Here is a 23,696-nt window from a genome sequence, read left to right as displayed (position 1 = left end):
AAAGCCATTAAATATACAATAAAGGTAATTTTTTTTCTTTTAAAACTGCCTTTTTTTCCCTCTCCATTACATTTTTGTCTGGTTAACACTGTGGAGATTTTCTTTTATATTTCCAGTGCCCCATGGCCCCATTTCAAAAGTCTATTCCCCCTTCCACCTCTAACAGCTCTGGGGTTTGGGGTAGACACCTTTTGGGGTTATCCACAACTGTCTGCCTCAGGCAACGGGCAGCATCCCTCACCTCAGGGAGAGGCAGTGCTGAGCAGCCCAGTATTTGGGGGGCTCCCAGGGGTCTCTGAGAAGAGGGGAGCAGAGAGGGAGAAGCTCCCCAGGCTCTCCCTGGGGCACCAGGACCAAACCAGAGAATCCATTTGCCTGACGGGTGCCTTGCAGGGGCCGGTTAGCCCAGGTTTGGCAACCCCCAGCGTGCTTCACCATTGCAAAGGTTAAGTCAAGCATTTACTGCTTAGCTAATAAATCAGCAGCTGCATTATTTCTTAGCTATTGCATCATTATTATTTCATGCCTTACTCCACTCTGCAGGAAGCCATTTAACAGGCAACAGAACAGTCCCTGGGGAGCACAAGGGTAACGCGGCTCCACCCGGGCTATCTCACCATATTCCCCAAAGGCAGGGCCTGGGGGGACAAGTCACCTCCTTCCTCCAGGGCCACCCCAAAATCACCACATCCCTAATCCCAAGGGAAAGTAACAACCTATCTCGTAACCCCCTTTATCTACCTGTATGAAGCAAGGGTCTCACTATTCACATGAAATGCCAGGATTACTGCAAAAAGAGCCTTTACACTGAGAGTTGGTCCCCCTGATCCGAGGCCTCCCAGGGAGCTAATGAGTTGTTAAGGGCTCAGCCAGGTGTTGGGAATAGTCTTTATCCCCCTGAGTCTCAGGTGAGCCTGCTTAGGCACAGCCCAAGAAATACTAGCTACTTTGGGGAGCTGGGGGCAGGCTCCCTGCTGCTGAGGCTGGGCTGGGCGAAGGGCTTTGAGGAAGCTCTGGCGCCTACCCCACAAGCAGCTGGAGGGTGAGGGACAGGCTCCCTCCTGGGTACCTCCCAAGAGAGTGTGTGACAGCTCCTCAGCTTGCTCCAGAGGAGGAAAACAAGCCTCTCGGAGATGCTTTGAGGATAAGGTCCCAAGCAATTTCTTAAATTTCCCTAATGGATTTGCCTAAAGACCTTCACAGACATGCTGACAATTTTGGCTGTAATAAACAAGCATCTCTCTTTCCTCCTGGGTGGGAGGGCGATTTCTGACAAATTTTCCAACTTCAAAGCGCATCACATCTAGTTGCCCGTTCTCATGTGTGCCCTGCTCCCCTGCGTGGGTTGATTTCAGCCCTGGCAATGTAGGGAGCAAAAAGGCGGGAAGGGCCTTTGGTGAGCTAAAGCCAGGAGAGGGCTCTGGCGGGAGGTCCGGTAGCAGGTTGCACAGCTCAGTGGCACGGCTCTGGCTGAAGGAAACCTGGGGCACTGGGTGCAACGTGTCGGTCCCCACCAGTGCCAGGCTGCTGCGGTCTGTCCCTCTGTGCTCTCCTGCCACCCCCTTACCCCCGTCCTTTCGTGCCTGTGCTGCTCCTGGCAGCGTGGCAGCTCGGGGAATTGATCCAGCTGGAAAGCAATCCCGTTCTTCATTCAGGGTGGTTTCCAGCAGGATCAGCTCCTTGAACCAGCTCTCCACGGGCTTCCTCGCCAGCTGCAGACAGGGCTCTGGGGGTGAGGGGCAGGGGTTGGGGTTGGGGTGGCCACAGCAGCCCTGCACTGAATCCGCCTTTGTTGCAGTGTAGCTGCATCCTCAGCTGCTCTGAATCATATGCATTTAACTAGCAGAGCACTTGGGAAATTCACCACACAGCTGAAAACCTGTGTTGGGTTTGTGTGGCAGGGTTTTGGTAGTGGGGGGGGCTACAGGGGTGGCTTCTGTGAGGAGCTGCTAGAAGCTTCCCCTGTGTCTGATAGAGCCAATGCCAGCCGGCTCCAAGACGGACCCACTGCTGGCCAAGGCCAAGCCCAAGCCCATCAGCGCCTCTGTGATAACATATTTAAGAAGGGAAAAAAGCAAGCTAGTGAGAGAGCTTTTGCAGCCGGAGAGAGGAGTGAGAAGATGTAAGAAACTCTGCAGACACCAAGGTCAGTGCAGAAGGAGGGGCAGGAGGTGCTCCAGGCGCTGGAGCAGAGATCCCCCTGCAGCCCGTGGTGAAGACCATGGTGAGGCAGGCTGTCCCCCTGCAGCCCATGGAGGAAGGATGAGGGGGTGTAGCGATTCCACCTGCAGCCCATGGAGGACCCCACGCCGGAGCAGGTGGAGGCACCTAAAGGAGGCTGTGGCCCGTGGGAAGCCCACGCTGGAGCAGGCTCCTGGCCAGACTGGTGGACCCGTGAAGAGGGGAGCCCACGCCAGGGCAGGTTTGCTGGCAGGACTTGTGACCCCGTGGGGGACCCCACGCTGGAGCAGTTTGCTCCTGAAGGTCTGCACCCCGTGAGAGGGACTCCATGCTGGAGCAGGGGAATGATTAAGAGCAGTCCTCCCCCTGAGGATGAAGAAGCGGCAGAGACAACGTGTGATGAACTGACCGTAACCCCCACTCCCCGTCCCCCTGTGCTGCTGAGGGGGGGAAGGCTGAAGCCGGGAGTGAAGTTGAGCCTGGGAAGATGGGAGGGGTGGGGGGAGGTGTTTTAAGATTTGATTTTATTTCTCATTCCTTTACTCTGTTTTGCTTGGTAATAAATTAGATGAATTTCCTCTCTCAGTTCAGTCTGTTTTGCTCGTGATGACAATTAGTGAGTGATCTCTCCCTGTCCTTATCTCGGCCCACAAGCGTTTCGTTATACCTTTTCTCCCCTGTCTAGTGAATGAGGGGAGTGAGAGAGCGGCTCTGGTGGGCACCTGGCCTCCAGCCAGGGTCAACCCACCACAAAACCTCTCCCTGCCGATGCCACCTCGACCCCTCCGAGGGATGTACAGCCTGTGGCAGCCGGCGCTGCTGAACCGGCTGCTTGCTCAGATGCTGCAAGAGCCTGAATTGTGCCAGTAGGGTAAAAAAGCCAAAGTCTCAAGAATTACTCAATTCCAGGGAATAACATAGGTGACCTCTAAAAGTGGGCCTTAGATCATTTTGGCGTGTTTGTTCTTACTGACAACTGGAGTGTTAAATTCCTCCCCAGCTTCCCTGTAGTTGAGGTATTGCTGAAAGCATGTTTAATTGCATTTGTCTTAGCAGGAGCAGCTAATGAATATTATGAATAATGCCATGGCTTTCCAGCCTTCCTGAAGCCATTCACCGGACCTGATTCATAATTCAGCTCAATTCAAAAGGCTGCCAATGCTGTGTATTACCCCTCTGTTCATTTTTTACACATCTTTGCTTATTATCCAAGCTAGTCTTTGGAATAAAAGGAGGGCGAGGGTGTGTGAAGATGGTGGCAGCTTTTATTATTTCCTTATCATCTGAAATTCCTCTTGGTTACGTGGCCTGCAACACTTCTGTTGTGTTTGAAACAACCCTTACTTACCAGAGGAAAACCGGGGCGGGGAGGAACGACACACCAAAAAATTCACTGTGTTTTTATGGCAGGGCTAACCAGCCTGCTCCGTGGAGAGGGCTTGGCTTTGGGCAGCCTCGGTCCATGGCTGGGACAGGAACGTGGGGACTCCAGCTCCTCTCATCTGCAGCAGCACTCCTTGGGGCACAAATAGGACGAGCAGAGCTCCAAGGCAGACTGTGGCCTTTCCGTAGCAGTTAAACTCCCTGTTCAGAAGCTGAGTTACATCCAGAAGTACTCCCCAGAGTCACACGTACCTCCTGTGGCTTTTCCTCCTTTCATTTGGTCCCCTCTATCTGCCTGGTCCTGTCACAGCTCCCATGTCCCGCCGGCTTCACTGCCTCCCCCCCTTCAGACCGCTCAGATGGTGAGCAGTGCGATGGCTCAGTCTCTACACCATGATGGCAGCGTTCAAACTCACAGAAAGGCAGCAAGAACGGCGTTTTTCACCCAATGCTCAGCTCTCCGGGCTGGCTCAGGGACTTTGCCCTGGTGACCTCCTGTGCACACACACGGAGGAGATGCTCCTTTTTTCAGGAGACGCTCCTTTTTCCAGGACACAAGAGCTGTGTGTCTTGCATCAGCCACACAGATCCCCCAGAGGCTGGCATGCCCCCATGGACCCCCAAACCATATTGCTGGCACAGGGGGCAGGTGGGACTGGGTGATGGAGAGAGTACGTGGCAGCCCCCGTGGCTGCAGAGTGACCTGCTGAAGGCTCTGCTAGATTTCCCCAGGAAGAGGTACCACTCTTCCCAAGTCTCTCCTTACTGTGTACGTGCTCCAATTATTCTCTTGAGCAAATTGCAAGGAAGAACAAGAAAAATACGAAAGGGCCACTGCTCATGCCAGGAGAGAGCCCCAGCTGGTATGGTGCCCCATCTTTGAGGACCACACAGCCATGAAGAGGACAGCAGCTTCAACACATCCCCCTAAAACATCTGTTCATACTGCCTTTTCCACCCCTTCCCCCCGTTCCCTGTCTCTGCTCTCTGGAGCCAACAGCTGCCAGGGAAAATTGGGCCATGCCTCCTGCCCCTCTGTGCTCACTCCAGCCGTCAGCTGGAGAAGCCAGCCTGGCTGGCCCAACACGTCTCTCTCCCACAGACGGTGCCGACAGGCTACCGCTGTAAATCACAGGGCAGAGCGGGGCTGGCAGAGAAGGGCACTGTCACCGGGCTGTCAGGCAGCGGCGACAGTGCCCGCACGGGCAGCAGCCGCTTTGGAGAGGGAGCGTTTCAGGAGGAGCCTGGGGTTAGGGAGGTTGAAGTTCTCTGGCCAGGTTAGACTGATGATAGTATCCCTGATGAATGCATAGAAAGCGACTTTCTCATGTTTTGCTCTCTCCCGTGACGATGGATGCAGTCAGATCATTAGCACGGAGACACTTTGATCACTGAAGAGCGCACCTACACTGGGAATTAACATCCACAAAGTGTCTGGATTAGCCATGTATATAAAATTAAATACATCAAGGCTGACAAGACGGGACCAGGAAGACGTGTAGCTGCCGTCATACCTCTCCTCTTGGCCTGCTGTTTAGGAGCCCTAACCCAGCCGCAGCTGGCAGCCAGACCCCCTTCTGATGCTGGCCTGAGATTTACTGCCCATTCTTACCACATCATTTACAACCGGTTTATGCCTCATGGTGAGGTTTTGAAATGTCCCAGTACAAGCAGGATTAAATACATTCTTTCTAGATTTTAGGCATTCTTCACCATAATTATTTGAAATTACCCAGACCCACAGGAACTGGGGGGCAACTGGCAGTTAATAGCAAGGCACTGCATCGGGGAGCGAGATTTCCGTGCACAGGATTCACAGGGATGAAGCTCTGCCCGTCCAGCTAGAAGGGGCCGCTGCCCGGTGCTGCAGCTCCCGGAGGCGGAAGGCAAGCAGAGGAGAGGTAACATGCAGCAGGACGGGCAGGATGCTCAGCTCCAGGTAACTCACGGGAGCTGTTCGTGAAAGAGGAGGGCAAATCGCAGCATGTGAATCCCAGTTACCATCTCTGGTAAAGCTGGGCAGCCCCAGTTAACTGGGGAAAGAGAAACACCACCACGGAGGAAAAAAAAAAAACAACTTGAAAACATTTAGGAAAGGAAATGTATTTTATTGAAAAAAAAATTACATTTCACTTATACACCATGAAAACACTGAGTTGTGTGTTAAGACTTTCACAAGAAAACCACATTCTTTATTACAGCATTACTCCACGGGCTGAGGCTCTAGTGGCATCTGCATTGGGTGTTTTCACTAAACAGTAGAGCAGGACTAAATGTGCTTTGGGCAAAAACCCTAAATATTGGCCTCTTCCAGATGCTACTCCCTGCTGAAGACATGGAACTCATTTGGTCAATATTGAATTATTTCTGAATTAGAGACAAATCTCAAATTTTGTCTACTCACTTAGATCTTCGGCAAACTCACAGCTATCCCTCCCCTCCACTTTTAACAATCTCGATTCATGTTTCCCATTCAGCCAGCTAAAAGCATACTAAACTGGCATATAGCCTATCACCCTCCCATCTTTTGGTAAGAAAACAATACTGAGAGGGACGCGTTGCACTAACAATCACTAACAGCAAACGACAAGATCACCGGATGGTGCTCAGTTCTCCAGCGTTTCCTTCCATCACTGCATCTCCAGCCCTACAGTTTTCTTCCCCAGCAAGGTGCGTATTCGCCAGCATGTTATCAGGCAGGTGAATACACGTGCTGTACTAACTGCAGGCCGCAGGACAGCGGTACCTGTCCGCAGCCGGGATCCCACCGCCGTTTGTCACAGGCGTTATCGCAGGAAGCGTCCTGTGCTCCAAGCCAGCTGTGACAGGCTGCATCACATCGCTCGGCAAGGCATCTTCTGAAAATCCCTTACCAACTAGAGACCTTTGGTGTGGCAAGATTAAAAAATCTATAGGCAAAAATAAATACTAATTTATTTTTTAAAAATTTTGTTTATTTATGTGATTCATTCCTTAAAGAGGAAGGGAAGGAAAAGAGCCAGACCTGGACAATTCCGCCACCATGCAAATGCTGTGAAAGTGGACTTGAAACTTTCTCCACCTGGATCTTCCTACTATATTCCCTAGTTAGATAACTGCTTTATTCTATGCTATTTTCTACTCTGCTAGGCATGAGCATCACATAGATCATTAAGAACAGCCACACAAAACCTTTTAGTACTGTAATGTTTTCACGGTACAGGGGACGGGCTGGATTGAGAACACCAAACTCAGATTACTAAATCTGCAGATCTTCTTTCAAGTCCTTAGCTGACGAGGACTTACTCTCTTTACCACTAACAGTGCAGCTTTGCAATTAGGCTCTGCTTAACCAGCATCTCGCTGCCAAGGAAAAGAGGCAACCCCATTCTCCCCGTTTTGTCCAGCTGCATCTTCCCAACCCCTCCCTAGCAGCAGCACAAGTGCTTACCTATTCCTGGGATGAGAAGGTTAAGGGAAATAAAGGAGATGAAAACTTCAGGGTTTTTGGCTGGATGAGTTCCCTGTTGGTTTTGCTCCTTCGCTTCATTCCTGATGGGGACAGGCAAGTACCAGGGCCAGCACAAGTGATGGGAGAGGAAGGTTAGGGTGCAGTTTTGTGGTGTAGCTGTGCTGGACGCATTAGATCTACCATAGCAGCTGATAGTTTGTACCTTTTTTTTTCCAAAGAACAAGACCCTAGCCCAAATCATCTGAATAATTCGCTTTTAGCCTCTCTTGTTCTCCATGGCCTATAGATGAAGTCTAGGGAAACTGCACGGCTGAACTAGGTTCCCAAAACGAGAAGGAGAATGAACACCCTGCTGCCTTAGATCGCAGCCAGGAAAGCAGCGCGCCATTTGTCATGCGCTTCGAAGCGCATACAGAGCTGCGCTGAACCAGAGCTTTGGTACAGCGCTTTGAAAGGAACAGCCTGACAGCTTCACACAGACCTCATCTCCCACTTGCTCAGAATAACTCCTCCGCAGTTCCCCCAAGGGAGGGTGCAGGCAAAACAGTCACTCTGCCACCACCACGGGTATACTGTACCCACAGATTCCCAGGGGAGGAAAACACAGGCACAGCCAAGCGTGCAAAACAGAGCTCTTCCCTTCCATAGCCTCCACCCTCAGCAATGCATTATTAATCGCGGTGATATTTTTCTTGCTAACTCAGCAGAGCAGAAGTACTTTTAACATCTCCAGAACTTGGGAACTCTTGAAAGAAGAATTCTGATCGATTCTCCCCTACTTTTTGCAGCAGTGATTTTTCAGAAGTGTGGTGGGGATGCTGCCATGTTTCTTAAAAGAGACCTAACAAATGATGCTCACAGTTTTCCCAGATCACCAACTGCTGTGGCAGGAGCACAACATTCAGCGGAGGACCATACTCCACAAACTGATTTATGTTGCAGACCCTTGCACTTTCTAGACAGCTGCTGAAGGACTAACACACACACACACAAAAAAAATATATATATATATACACACACACACGTATGGACAGTTGTGCTTTAGCCCTGGTCTCGCAGCCGTAAGAAACAGAGACTCCAATAAGTATAGCAAAGATGAAGAAATCATGTTCAGATTTCAAACCTGCTAACAGCTTGCCTTTTGACTGAATGGGATTTTATTGGTAACTCAACTTTTCTGAAAGCTAATATATTTATGAATTTAAATTGAGATCGCTCTATTAAAATCCGTCACAGTATTACCACTGGCAAACTACAGGGGGAAAAAAAAATCTCTGTTTTCTACCGTTAGGCCTACTCATCTATCTGTTGCACAGATTCAGCACTTGAAGTTAGCTCGGCCAGGTTCATAAAATGTGAATGAGCTAGTTTTGTTCCAGTCTCTTGGCTTGTCCATTTACATGTTGCTATCAAGCACCCCTGAGATCCCTCAGTCTTATTTAATTAAACAAACAAATCCCTCATCTATTTTTAACCTGCCCTAGGTGTATTTGATCCTTTATTCCAATGCATAATCTAAATTTCAGGCTTATGCCACAACTTACCCAATTTTATAATGGATAAGGCAACAATATTTAGGGTTTTCTTTTTAAACAATGGTATCTACCGTACTATTGCCTCTCTCTACAATCAAGCGTACAAGCCTTACTGCAGAAAGAATACAACTCATAACCGCCAACCAGAAAATACACAAACACTACAAAAGCCTACAATTTCATTAGAAATAAAATAATTTGCTATTACACAGAACTTCATTGGTTTTCTGGCATAAAAGTCATTGAATTACTACATACGCCTGGAGGACAATCATTAAGATGTGTAAACATACAACAAGTCCACCTAGTCAGTACAAAGCACCACACAAACTTTAAGTACATAGAAAGTTTGCTCATAAATATTTCTTTGTTTAACAATTCAGCACTAAAAAAATATTACTTAAAAAGGCATCTTTTATTAAGTTATTTCAGTTTGTCCAGGGCTGGTGGGGTTGTACTATCCCTACTATATTTCAGCCACCTGACTCTCTTTCCATACCGTTTTACTTTTCTGGAAGAAAAGGCTATGTGTGGCTCGGACCCAAAGCTTCAGCACAATCTATAAAAATAGAATTCTTTAAGACCTTCTGCTCACATCCTGAAGGCCTACGCAGCCAGCCCCCAAATTCTGTTTCCCACCCCCACCACATTGCAAATAAAGCTTCAACACACACACACACACATAGACTACATATATTACACTCTTCTACACACAGATTTTTTTCTAAATAGCAATGCAACCACAAGGGCAATAGGTAAGGAGTACGTATGATTTCAGTGGTAACATATGGCACAGCCTTCTCATATTGCTGGTTTTCTCTACCTTAATAATGTGCTGCCTCATTCACCGCTCTGCACGTTGTGGATTTATTACTATTATTTGCACTGTGGAGGCACTAAGTCAGGAATGCATGCTTCTTTAGGAGCATACTTGGGAGCGTCCCATTCTTCTTGAGGTCCATTGCCACTGGACCACTAAAAGCACCAAACTGGTGGCTGGTGGTGCTGGGGCTGTCACCTGGCACTGGTTTCCTGGTGAAGCAGATGGGAACTTTCCTAGGCTGTTGAAAGTCAAATTGCATTCTTCCCTTCTGGAAAATGTGAAAACTAGCTTTGGCGCTCCTGAAAAAACGTGTGCTGACAGTTGCAGCTCCCTTGCATTCTGCAGTCAACACCCTTCGCTGGGAGCTCAGGGCACACTTCTCCAGTTTCTGATTGAACCTCGTGGATTTACCTTAAATCTGCTCCTGCACACATATATAAACCTACCATTTTACTCATTTATTTAAAAGAGAACAGCTATTTTAGGGGCTGTGATGGAACATCTCAAAGCTTAGTTTCCATGGCTGATGATTAGTGTCTTTAACTGACGTGCTCTAGAAAGCTACAAAACTGTTCACCAGTAGGCTCTGACTTATCAGAAGCAAAGGTCTTTCATGAAGAACAGCTCTCTGAATAATCTTATCCTCTGATTCTCATAGGAGCTGAATGACCAGTCAGTGAGCCAATAAGGCTGCAATGGGATGTAAAAGAACAGGTTCTGTTTCTATTTCTGAAGAAATATTTTGGTTTCACAGTGACCAAACTTTGCAAGTTATGTCTCAGCTTCTAAAAGCATTATTTAAATGGGCAGAGACCTTTACTCAGGAGAGGTGGTTTTCTTTAGTATAAATATAAGCCTAACTTCTCCAGTGGGCATAAGCATACTGACATAGCACCTTCTCCAATAACCAGTGCTCTCATTAAACTGGATACCTGCTCTCTTCCTCTTGCAAAACACTGCCATAGCAGAGGCACTGGAGAGTGCTGACAGAAGCCCTTCTGACACGCAAGGAACAATTGTTTCCTACCGTACAGTCTCGGATGCTCTAACCTCTGCAGTAAGATAAAAATTACTCTGGGAAGGGGAGTGCAGCTAAACGCTGCCCAAGAAACAGAACTCAAAATGAGTTGTGGTTCTTATTCCAAGCTCCTCTGCTCACCTTGTATACAGGAATAAAGAGCACAAAGCAGAGAGGTCCTACACACGCATGTAAGAGGCATGCAAGAGCAGTGGTGCAGAATGCCAGCAGTTGTCTTCCCATGAAACTTCTTTAAAAAAAAATAAATTGTATGTTATTCATTTCCACATACCACTATCTTACAATGACATGACTAGAGTGCACTCTTCCATTAACTACTCTTTCTCTACACTAGGATATAACTAGGAAAACCTTTAATTACATCCACTTTATTCAGCAAGACTATCAAACTGTTCTTGTTCTTTTTAATTTTGAAATGATTAACATATTCAAAAATAGGATCTAACAATTTGTGTGTGCACAGTATATTAGATGTAGATGCTTTTATTACAATCTTCCTTGCCACATATTTAAAAATAAAATAAATCAATACAATCACTGTAACAGTCTCAGACAACAAATTAACACCATCCAATCAAGATACAGTTAAGATACTCAAAAAGGCAGCATGAGTAGCTGGAAACCTTGGTCCTCTGATTCTTTTGTATAACACATTGATTATAGGTTTCTTCCACTTACGATAAAAATCAGCAAACAAACATTAAAGTTAACAATTCATATTGCAGATTTCTAAAGTATATATTGAGCGTGAATAGCATTGATCTTAGCACGATGTCTTTATGCATGTCTCCCAAAGGGGAATTTAAAGCATGTAGAGACTAATCCGGGCCCAGAATAGAGTAGAACGTTTGTAAACAACTTTTGGCCTCTCCTGCATGATGGCTCCGCACATGAGTGCACTTGCAGTAATCAAAATGGCTGACCACATACACCGCAAAGTTCATTCCAGAAAAACAGGGATCCAACGCAAATTACTTGTAGTACAAGTGAAGAGAAAGAATGGTGGGGAAGTTGACTGGACGCAAAACATTCACCGCTCCCATGCGTACATCTACTTCAGCATTAGGAGCATCCTTCGCTGCTCACTTCACATGTACGCAGGGGAGCGAGTACGCATGGCAGCGAAGTTAGCAGTCCCTGACTGGTGAGTGCTGGACTGGTGCGTTACAGACACCTTTCATGCTGTCAGGATGATCACGGAAGATTATCCATTAGTTATTGACTCCACTTTCTGGGCTAAATTGCTTGTTCTCCTGTAAACAATTGGGACCTAAACTGGTTTTGACTAACCGTTTTTCTGCATGTAAGGATCTGCATATGGATCAGACAACCCTGATAAGCCTCCTCCAAGCCCTTAAATAAATAGTGGGCAGCAGTCTAATAAAGAGACACTTTCCAGCCGCACCAGAAAGACAGTAAGAGCTCAGAAATAGATACAGATGTTATATGCAGGAGCAGAGGAGCAAACAGAAGATTGGACAGGACTGTGCTGAGTCTTTGAATTTTGTTCTGCAAACATTATGAAAAAGTGCTGTGTAACTCTGAACAAATAAAAATGTATCTAAGTATGTATACCTTGACATTTAAAAATACCTGTTAGGCTGTTGTGACTACAAAATGTTAGCTACAGAATATATTTACACATAATTTCTGATGTTTGTTCCTGGCAAGACATGTTAAGCCCAACTCTTCACTGAAGACCTAAACCTGATCTAATTTAGATCAGGTCAGTGGGAGTTTAAAACAAATATCACATGAGTAACTTCCAGGGACTTAAGCAGAAGCCAGAAGCCCATTGCTACAGAATCCAGCTACTGTAAAAGAAGAACTTTTGCAAATTGAGCACAGTAGTATCATTGTCCTTTTTTTTTTTTTTTTAAAGGATGTATGTGTCACAGATTCTAAGGAAAGTGTGAATTACTGAGCTGATTCTTTCTTTGAAGCACTGGGAAGAGATCACACCTGACAGGTATAAACTGCTCCAGCAAACATCTCACTCCCTTTGTTATGGCAAGAGCAAGGTTCATTATGGTTTATAGATGAAACCTTGTCTGTAAGGTAACTTTAAGTTTCCTAAATTCCAACCTGCTTTATTTCAGAGAAAACTAGCCCTGCCTTTCTCTCAATTCCCTTGTGAAAGTCTGTTTTTTTAGTGCCAAAACCAACTGCCATCTCACACTTACTAAAAGGGTTTTTCCCATGTGTACATGCTTACAACAGGTGGAGTTTCTTTGATGGGAAATTTCGACAATGCATACTTAATGCTGCTTTAAAAAAAAAAAAATTAAACGCCAACTTTGAGCTTCTCTCTCCTGTTGATCCCCTGATGTGAAGAACCAAAGAACCTCAATTTTGTACTGCATGAGTGCAGGGATGGCCACCACACGGCTCTCAATTTGGCCCCAGGCCATGTTACGTGACTGGGAACGAAGCTAATGCTGGTGCGGGGGTGCTGGGCAATGCACAGCCCTGGCTGTAGCAGGCAGTGCACCGGGAGCCACTGCCAGACCCAGCTAAGCTGTGCTCGAGCCATGGAACCCTAGAAAGCAAGTGTGATTTACTGCATGTGAACCGCTCCTGGGATTCATCTATATTCTTGGCAATCTGAGGGACACAGCAGAGGTCTCAAAGCTCGGCCATCTGAAGATTTTTATATGTGACCCATAGGAGCTGCAAAACTGGATACAGCTGGGTGAGGGTGTCAAGCATAATGCCACAATGTTGACCATGGTATGTACAGGCAGGGAAGTTCAGTATGTTGAACCCTTCTTCCCAAGAGGATGGTAGCAATTTTACGATTCCACGTGAAATAGTCTAATTTTAAAAGATAATAAACTCATAGTTATGTTTGGAAAATGGCATGCAACACTTCTTTAATCAATGCCAGAAACTGTTAAAATCCTTTTGTTTTCAACTGTTGAAATGCATCACCAGCTACAGTATTTAATTATCTTTGCTGAAAGCAACTATCTCAAAAAAGGCAACTGTATTCCTGGCACAACTGCCAAGCAAAAAGCAGCTTATTTAAAAAGGGGGCACATTTTTAATACTGAGCTATTTCCTAGTCTATCCGGAAGTTTGTGTCTCAAGAAGGAAAAAAAAAATGGCATCAATTTAAAAATGCAGCGCTGCAAAGAAAGGCAACTCACACAGAATCACAGAATGGTTGAGGTTGGAAGGGACCTCTGGAGATCGTCTAGTCCCACTGCACAACCAGGGTCAAGTACAGCAGGTTGCTCTGGGCCGTGTATGGTCAGGTTTTGAAATTGTCCGAGGATGGAAACTTGGAAACTCCACAGTCTCCCTGGGCAACCTGTGTCAGTGCTTGATCACCCTCACAGTGAATTTTCTTTTTCATGTTTAAATGGAATTTCTAGTATTTCAATTTGTGCCCGTTGCCTCTTATCCCTTCGTTGGGCACCACTGAGAAGAGCCTGGCTCCTTCTTCTTCACTGCTTCCCATCGGGTATCTATACACACTGTTAAGATAGTTCATGTCTTTTTACAGGTTGGATATCAGCCATGAGCTCATCTCTGTTATTGACTGCTAATTTTAACAACTGTTCACATCACCAAAATTATTATTGCTAGGAAGTTATTTCATAGCAGTGGTTACTAAAAACTGTGTCAGTAGAGTTACGTTTTGTAGGTCATTTCTGTTGGGTTTTTTTTCCCTTAAAATTCTCAAGTCGTAAGAATTTTTTTTTCCCATTTTTAATGCCAAATGCATGAGAGGAAGTTTGCCTGTTACAATTTACTGCAAGATGTGTTCACCTCTTAATTTGCTTCAGAGATACTGAAAATGAGGGATTTTAGAAATTTATTCATTATGAAATCTTTATGAAAAAAATCAGTTCAGCTAAAAATTCACTTTAAGGATAAAGTACTCTTCTAGTAGGTGAAACCAATTAACTTTTACAATGGCAGAAAATCCACAAAAGTGGTGGGATAAGAAGACTTCAGTGGCCAAAGCAATCTCCAAACCAGCTCTTCTGGGGACTGCCGAGCTGTGCAAGTGACACTATCAGTTATGCAAACATGACGAGGAAAGTGCAGGAAAGGTACCTAGGAGAGACCCAAGAGTGAGTTTCCTGAACATACTCAGGTAAACAATAAAAACTCAGCCCTTTCCTCTAATGCAAATTTGTTTCATGTCACTGCAAGGAGAAATGCAATTTTAATCTCCCTATGCTGTCTGAGACAAATAAAGCTCATCAACTGAGTTTGGATTTTACAACACACTAGACCTCATCTTGGGAGAAGGAGGAACCTCAGTCCTATACAGAAATCATACAGAAGTACAAGCAGTCAGTACCTGTCAGTGTATCTGCCCTACTGGCATAACATGTGGTTGTGATGTATAGGATGCTGAAATTATTAAGAATCCCATTTTGAAGCCTTATGAAGCAGAATTTTGAAATAAAGATGCATTAATAATAATGCATTTCCATCATCTCTAATCAGCGTAGGCTGCAGAGACTTACATTATGAACAAATTAATTTTGTCTGTTTCACAGCATGTGGTAACCATATGTAACTTACTAAACCTGACTTAACTAAAAATACTACCTTTTAACACATTGCTTCATTGATAAGCCTACCAACAGGGCTCAGTACTGTTAAGTGGAAGTGCCCTACGTAGTTTGTAAGTACATCCACTCATAAAGAACAAACTAGGGTAGCCAGCTTTCAGGCTAAGAGCTGCTTTCTTTTGTCCTTACGGAATGTTTGTCCTTAGTTAAAAACTAAAGAAAACAACCAAACCTGGCCTCAGAGGTAGAACTACAAACTGCTAGTCAGTGCTACTGAATAAAGATATTATCTTATTAATGAAGATGTTTTTCGAGCAGCTTTTGGAAGAAAATCATGTGGGCACCCGTGGACATTAGAAATAAGCAACCAGTACCTACAAAAACTGCAGCTGTTCATAGACAAGAAACAGGAGCTGTTATCAGTAACATGAATGATACCTCAAGGTCACTTCAGAGTACTTAAATGCCAAACATCTTCAAAGTACTCCTACACACAACCTGAACTTTGTGTGTAGTTTCAACCCTGCTTAGTTTCATAGCAGCTGAGATCCTGAATACCAGAGTAGGTAACCAGATATCTCCAGGAAAAGGGAGCATGGAGCCAGCTCCATTGGCACTAGATGCCATCTTGAAATAGAATCTTTCCAGTCAGTCAAGCATTCTATTAGCAAATTCACATCTAAAGTCTTTGGCAAGGCAGGAACATTGTACTCTCTTGCCCTGGGTAACTACACAGACTAAGTGAATTTGACAGCCATTTTGATACCTGGTAATATGCTTCAATGTACACTAACTGTTTTGTTTTTAAAACTGAGCAAGGCCAGCACATATGTTTGAGAGTGGATATCTGCCTATGCTGGGCACTATTTCATGAAAGTCAGGTTTCTGTCACAGATCTAAGGCAAATATTACAATTTACAGGAAAGAAATGAGGACATCAATACATTGTGCGTTATTGGAGACGTACAGCCTTTATAACACGGTGGCTTTCACTATGATCTCTGGGTTTTCTATGTCCTTTTTGCTTTGGACCATTCTCAGTTCCAGCTGGGCTGAGTTTGGTTTGTTTCCTTCTCCAGCTTGTGCTAAAAAGATGGCATCAGAATGTCGTTAAAAACAGCAGTATATAAAAAAATACAAGTTACACTGTTCTGTTACTCCACTATTTTTTCCACCCTCCTCCCCAATCTCCCTTACTACCCCCTGCTAAAGATTTCCAAGGTGGAAGATCCAGGTCACCACTGTGATTTCTTATCACCCCTGTTTGCACCTCTCTCCAGGAAAGAAACACGGCTCTGCTGTTATTAGAAAGTGACATAGACATGCTCTGAGAACCCACAGATCCCATCTGGATTTCCTCAGGAATTGAATGACATGGAAACTCCAAGGGGAGAGAAGCTGAAAAAAGAAAATCACTCTTCACATGGCCAACACAGCAAACAGTTTATGATTAGTTGATAAACCCCTCTCAATACTAAACACATGCACTCAAAGGGAAAGCGATAGAGCTACACTTAAAACGGAAGCTCTCTTGCACATCAAACTCAGCATTTCCTCAAGTTCTTCCACCACTATTTTGCAAAGCAGTCAAGCGCAGTCAGCATCACTGTCGTCCCACTACAAGCTGAACAGTGACATCTTCAGTCGGGCGTTGTCAAAATAGGCTTGGAGGACACAGTAAGGAAGATGCACTGACCAGACTACCAAGCTCTCATTCTGTAATTTCTCTGGCTGCTTCTACACTGAGGGCTGCCTTTAGTCAGGAAACCCAGAAAGCTCTCTGCATGTTTCTTCTGATGCAAATCCAGACAGAAGAAGAGAACAAGGTCTGAATGAATTACCTTTTGCACTCTTAATGGTCCTTTGCAGAACATGTTGCATGGCTGACACAGTCTTTTCACAGGCCACCTGCATTAGCATAATATATTCAGGTAAAATTTCAGCTGCCTAGCTTAATAGCAGTGGTTTTGAAATAATAATATTAAGAGGTAAATATGACTAACACAATTCAAACAGGATGACAACTATGTAATGTAGAGTTTGCGAAAAAGCATTTTAGACACTCTCAATTCTCCCGAAACAGGTGTTAGAAACCATACACCCCTATGGAGGACTCTATGTGCTTAAGGGAAAAAACCAGAAAAATAGATCTGATAAATGATTTTCAGTGCTTATTATGAAGTGAGGAAAAAAAAATGTAATTATATCATGTACAAGCTCGCTCTCTCTATATAGAGAATAGTATCTTATTTGGAAAAATTACCAAATCTGTGTAACTGAAATGACTGTCCAAAGTTGTACAAACTAAAATATTTAGGCAAAAGGAAAATTTTTTCCTCTGAAGTGAGGAAAAAAAGCCAAAACAGAAGACAGTCTTTAAATAATGTCATAGATTAAAAGTAATTTAAAAAAAAGAAACATAATCTAAACTTGCAGAGAGACAAATAACTTCTCCCACACCTTCAAATTGTTTGGATGCTTATGTGTCCATGCCAAAAGCATAGCAGCGAACAAGTCTCCTGTTCCAACAAAGACAGCATCCACTTTAGGAGACTCCACTCGAATTCTTTGTGTCATCTTGGTACCATCTGCTTTAGCTACAACACAGATAGACAGTTAAGTAACAGACCCAGCAATTAATACAACAGCATTTACTATAAAAGTGATCACCAGATTTGAATTCCTTTGTTGTTTGGAACGTAGAGATGCTAAGGAGTACTGTAAACTTCATACCAGCTCTTTTAAAAGGTGCAATCTTTTAAAACTTTGCCAAGTTGGGATAGCATTTACAATTTATATACTGTACATATTTCACTTAAAAGGAAGCAGGTAGCTAGCAGCTCCATTTTCATGAAGGATTGAAAATCACCTATTTTCATTTAGACAGCAGCAGCAGCTTGCTCAGGAAATCGCATATTTATGGAGACTGCTGAATCCTAGATGGGGCATCCCAAACCATAATCTCTGGGTTGTATGGAGGCACAAAGGCAGCTATAGACATCAGCAGAGAATATCCGATCCATGTGCCATATTGTAATCACCACTGGAATGACCAGACTTATTCCAGACCTGGCACATACTGAGTGCTAAGACCCACTGATTGAATCTTAGTGGAATCTGTTTTAAATATCAAGACTTTTACAGCCTCCCAGCAGTCCAGAATGTGATGCCCACATTTACATCCCTTAGATGAACAAAAAAATGAGATCATATACAATCCCACATAACCATGCCCTTCTCAGGTAAAAACATCCTGCAACAGTCCAAACACATAGCGAATCTTGGTGACAATATAGAAGGGGATATAAAGAAGCAGCAGCAGGACATTTTACAACCTATCAGAGGAGGAACAATCTTCTAACAGGACAGTGCAACTTTTCATAAAAGCATTCAAAAGATTCGAAGTTCCTGTTTTATACCACTACTACTTGTCAGGGTCACTACTAGGGGCATTAACAGCCCTGATCAACCTCACCTAAGACATCCTCCACCCACATGCCCTCTGCCCACTTGCCCAGGAGGGGCACAGAAGCTCAGGCCTGGGTGCAAGCATCCTTGCTTGAGCTATGTTGTAAGTGCACCTGTGTGCAGCCCTGCTGTCCTGACTCAATGACTGGATTTTCCAGATTCATCTTGGACCTGGCTTGTCTCACCTTTCTCTGATGATCACTGGATTGTCAATGGGACCTGTCCACCATCACCACCCCTGTTCTGCTCACCATATTTAGATACTGTGGGCCTGTGCCCTGTTCATGAGGGCAGTGCTCTGCCTGTGCTATGATCACGCTCAGCTCCCAGCTCATCTTCCCTCATGGAGCACCCCCATTTTACCACGCTCTGATATTACTGTAGAAGAAGTTCATTTTGGGATCTAAGCTCCTTCCATGTACTACAGATGGGTCTGATGAAACTACTTCTTAAAAAAGTAACTGAAAGCACAGAACAGGTTAGAAGAAAGCACAGTTTAACAAAGGAGTTCATGACTTACTTTTTCTGTGGCTTCCCAGAGCAATTAGATAGTCGTTTCCTAGAGGCCCTTGTAGATCTGAGCTTGTGATCACCACAGTCTCTGGTCCCATGGCATGGAGCATATCCATTACCTTTCCATGTGCAAAAAGGCAGGAATCAGTGACTGTAATGTGTGTTGATTAAACTTTGCATCATTCATAGTACTGAGGATTTTTGACACGCACCTTATTTTAGCATCTTTTGTAAGGAGAAAAAAACAGTTTCTAGTCAAAGAATTCACTTGAACTAAGGGAGTTAATTTGCATCATGTTTTCAGAATGTATTACCAAAAGAGTAATATACAGACACATGCACCTGAGCTGGCATCGTGAAATACTTGCTAAAAAGCCAATAACTCCAGGTCATGAAGTCTTATTTAGCTACTCATTTAAGAGTTAGCAAAAATAAAGAGTTAAAAGAATCAGAGGCACAAGTATGTGTGTTTCAATCTTCTTTTCTCATTCTGTTTCAAACCCCAAATTACACCTGTAAATTGTGTACCTTCGCAGGTGTATTTCCACTCTGTGTGTTCCTCACTTAAACCCATTAATAGTCTACTTCTGACATCACAACTGGTTGCTACAGAAGTGATTTTGATTTCACAGAAGAAAGAATTACTTCAATAATGAGTTTAGCATAAAACAGATAAAATATTAATTCTCCCAGAAGAGTTTAACTAAAAATCCTCTCAGGCTAGCCATGACTCATGAGCAGCTGAATGATAAGGATTTATTTCTGCTATTTTTTAATTCTCTATTGCTTTTCTTTCTTGTCAAAGCCTCCAAGTTTCTTCAACTGTCAGACCTCTTTCCACAAGTTGGGTTTTAAAGCAGCAGTAAATCCACTAGCATATGCTGACTCAATCAACCTGTGAAGTAATATTAAGCTCAGTTTCATTTCTGAGTCACAATTCACAAAGAGCCTAATCACCACTATTTCTAGTTGTAGGACTTAGCCCCTTCTACATTAATATTACATCATATTTAATTTTATGTTAGAAGACTATACTGTCATCACTAGTCTTGCTACAGAAATGAATGAAAGCATGTCACCATGGAAACTGATGGCAGAATTCCTACCACCTCCAAAGGGGACAAATTCCAGCATGGATTATTACTCAGAAGGACAGACCTATATATGACATGCAGCTGGGGAGACAGACAGATTAAAATATAATGTCCTGCAAGCAATTATTTTAAAAATGTTTCCATTCCTAAGTATAATTCCATCTCTTTAGAAGAGATTTTTTAAAACCCATCACAATTAAGAGCTATCACATGAATCAGACAGACTGTCAGAAAACTAACTTGTAAAATTGTTTAGCACGTGCAACTCATGTTTGCAGCCGAAATATGCAAACCTAAACCTAATGGCTGCTCAGCTAACAGTGTTGTTCTCAAGACTGTGGTTCCACTAGTGAGGATGAGAATAGAAGAACTGAAGTGTAGTTAGCAGCTAGTGGCATGAAGCACAGTCTATCACCCTTGCCCAGCACACTGGGGTAATGTAAAATGGGAGGGGATGGGGGGTAGAAATTAAAAGAGTTGAAATCTTTGGACCTGCTTCCTGCCATGAAGAGATGGTAATCAACCCATGTTGAAACAACATGTTGAAACAACAAACATTTGGGCTGACAGACCCCAGCTACTCTCCAGGATGCCACTGCAGCTGCTGTTTGTTTAAAAATTTTGTGTTCCTTTGAAGTTCAAAACCAAACTGGAAGAAATAACATCAGTCCATTATGAAAGCACTTGACTAGTCAACAAAACAAAGAGCTCAGCCCTTCTCAAGACATCAATAAAACCATATTCCTATTTTGTCCCTCATCACCAAGCCCTGCAGCTTTTATTTTCTTCAGTTTGTGTAAAAGGGTAAATCCTTACACCTCAATGTGGTATATTTGCGGACCATCTATCATCTCCATATGGCGATGACAGCAGCTATCAATGCTGTGGATTTGTCTTTCACCAGCAGGTACCTGAAGGCCATCACTCCCAGCACAGTTCCTCATCTACGCAACCTATCCTTTTGCAACCCAGGTTTCATCCCTTTTGAGTCAATTTAAGGAAGAAAAACAGAGCTCCAGCAAACACCATCAGGAAGAGATGCAGAGTATATTCAATCAATCCTTGTAAGAGTTTCCTAGTTATCCCTCTTCATTGCAAACAGTCTGCACGGGAGGATGGGAAGCGGCTGCCCTAGCACCCAGCGTTGCTGCTGCATGACTCGCATGTGGACAGCAGAGGGAGCGACTCATGCAGGTTTCTGATGCCCAGGGTCACCCGGGGTTTTCACCCTACCAGTGCATTTCCACAGCGCTGGCAGCGTGCGGTTACTTGCCATGTGTGCTGCTGCTACCCTTCTTACACTGCAGGAAAACGAGCTCACAGAGATCTACTCATTACCACTGTAATGCCTTTATCTGCCTTTCTTTTGGGAAGTTTCTTCCGAAGTCTGACACTAGAACATAAAGTATTTTGCGCCTGGAGTGCACAAGCTTTAATGATAGATGGAGAGAAAGGATAGAGGCCAAAGTGACTTCAAGGTTAAAGACAAATGGCAAACTGCAGCATTGCAGGCAGGAATACAGAAAGAGACCTTACACATCCTACCCCTTGCCTACTTACCTCTAAAGCTTCTTTTTCTGTGTGAATCTTCCTGCCCGTGAGTAACCTGAGAATGAAACAGAAATCTTAAAAGAGCACAAGCTCTCCAGCTTCATTTACTCTTTGAAAGGAGGAAAGCTTGGACTGCACCATACAGACCGAAGCAGTTTGTAGCTACATGGTCTGCTGTACCAGACCACTGTCTGTAAGTTACGTGTACAGGCACACAGTGCTTCTGGAGCAGACTCACACCAGTCCTAACCTGCCTCCTGCAAAGATCCTTGTATCATAAAATTCCCTCACAAGTGTCTTCTCTCCATCTCCCATGTAGCTGCTCCTTCCCCTAAGGGGGACAGCCTGTGATGCATCACAAGAGATAATCTCCTGACCGAAGAGGCACACCTATGTAGACAGGATGGGCAGGAGGCATTTACATTCTTAGCTCCTATGAGATGTTGCCATGGTGGTATTTCTGAATCTAGTTTTGGAGGTTTGATTCAAACTATTTTGGTTTTGATATTCTGACATATAATAAATTTTTTCCTGGGAATGGGTAAGGTCGGGGAAGGGAAGAGAAATATTTTTTCAACCTGCCCTAGATACAGCCCTCTGGAGACAGTAAGAAGTAATCATGAAAATGAGAGACCGGAAAAACCAAGAGAAATCTTTTCCTCACATAACTCCCAGATTTTTTATTGGTTTCAATATGGAACAGTTGGAGGTTTGCTGAAAAGCACCACTTGAAAGCAGGAGCTAAAAACCAAAACGCAACACATACATACACACGGCACTGTATTGAGACCAATAAAAGAATGAGTAGCAGTCTCCCCTGCTTTTATCCCCAAGTTTATTTGGCTATAAAAGGAAATAAATACTTACTCAGCTTCAAACTGGTTAGGAGTAATTATATCAGCAACGGGTACAACTTTGTCCCTGTAGACTGGGAGGAGATCCTTGGGCACATACTAGGGGACAAGAAACAGTATCAAACGTTGTCAGCAGCATCTGAGATGTGGGACTGCAACTCTCCTTCCTGCAACTATCATTCATGCTGTCACTGAGCAACCCGACAGCTCCCAATGTACTGTTACGCAGCAGTAACTACAGTGGCAGTGCATCCTCCAGCTGGTGACAGTACAACCAACAGCCCTTCTTTCACTGGAGGCCATGGGAAGCCCTGCTAAGCAGACAGGCCCAAACTGGCAGCATTAAAAGGAAGCAGTGCCTGGATGAAGAACTTTTGGGTTCCCTCTCACCAAGGTGACACAGCAGCATGAGGAAATACAGTGTCCCAACACAGGGAATCCTTTCTCATGTCCTTACATCCAAAATAAACTACTTTGTTGTTGTACTGACAGTACAGAGGCCCTTTGCTGTGGCAGTGTGTGCTCACATTGATTGTGGTGTTTTGACGGGGCTTAAGAACAAGTAAAATCCATGCTATGCATTATTTTGCCTCCTCCTTTCAGCGCAGTATTTCTAGGGTGTGCTGTACATCAGTATGTGCGAATGGGAATCAGATTTATAATTTGCTTGGTACAATTTAATCTATAAATCGGTTCCAAGAAGGACATATTAAAAATATTTTGCTTGTGTTGCATCCAAGTCTAACAAACTGCTAGCATACTTTGCTGCCTGCAGAATCAGCTCTTCAAGTAACGAGGGCCAATGCTCCCCCTTCTGCCTGTCTGTTCCATTTCTATCCCATATTCATTAACTAAATATGACCCACCAGCAAAGGGAGATTGGTTGTCTGAGCAGGTGACATACACTAAGACGTAACAGGAGCCCACTAGCCTGTATGCTCTTCAGACTCAAAGCTGAAAAGCATCAGCTGTTTTGGCACACACTAGAGCTCAGCTAAGGAGTTTGGGTTAGATGGGTACAGGGGGCACCTCACCTTCCCGAGTTCTGCTGTAATTCAATTTAACAAAACCTTTATTAAAAGTTCACTATTTACTAGCAGCTGATATTCTTTGGCAGAACCCTATTTGCTAAATCAGGCTTAATATCCATTTTGTCCATGTTTTATTTTCTCTACTAGTCTAATAAGCTGTGAAGGGCAAGGTGCATGCATACACGTGCCCATGTGTTAATGTATCCCATTCCAATTGTATCAGCAACAGCTCATCAACAAC

At 44.3% G+C, this 23,696-nt stretch overlaps 1 protein-coding gene across 2 annotated transcripts in view; it reads right to left on the bottom strand.

Annotated features, from left to right (window-relative positions):
• Positions 1-10,879: 10,879 nt before the first annotated feature.
• The window catches only part of PDXK (pyridoxal kinase), a 49,417-nt gene continuing 36,600 nt past the window's right edge, over positions 10,880-23,696 (bottom strand). The window contains exons 6-12 of one of the 2 annotated variants that reach the window (XM_054818580.1): positions 22,438-22,523; positions 21,580-21,625; positions 18,933-19,044; positions 17,405-17,541; positions 16,786-16,852; positions 15,912-16,029; positions 10,880-14,477 (exon numbers count right to left, since the gene is read on the bottom strand). In XM_054818580.1, the coding sequence (XP_054674555.1) occupies positions 15,917-16,029; positions 16,786-16,852; positions 17,405-17,541; positions 18,933-19,044; positions 21,580-21,625; positions 22,438-22,523 (561 nt within the window). In that variant the 3' untranslated portion in view covers positions 10,880-14,477; positions 15,912-15,916. Of the gene's footprint in view, positions 16,030-16,785; positions 16,853-17,404; positions 17,542-18,932; positions 19,045-21,579; positions 21,626-22,437; positions 22,524-23,696 lie in introns of both variants that reach the window. The other variant, XM_054818589.1, reaches the window with a different exon arrangement.

This window comes from Grus americana, chromosome 1 (assembly GCF_028858705.1).
Source record: "Grus americana isolate bGruAme1 chromosome 1, bGruAme1.mat, whole genome shotgun sequence".
Taxonomy (NCBI): domain Eukaryota; kingdom Metazoa; phylum Chordata; class Aves; order Gruiformes; family Gruidae; genus Grus; species Grus americana.
The sequence above is the reverse complement of the archived record's forward strand: the minus strand, read 5'-3'. Positions and strand labels throughout refer to the sequence as shown.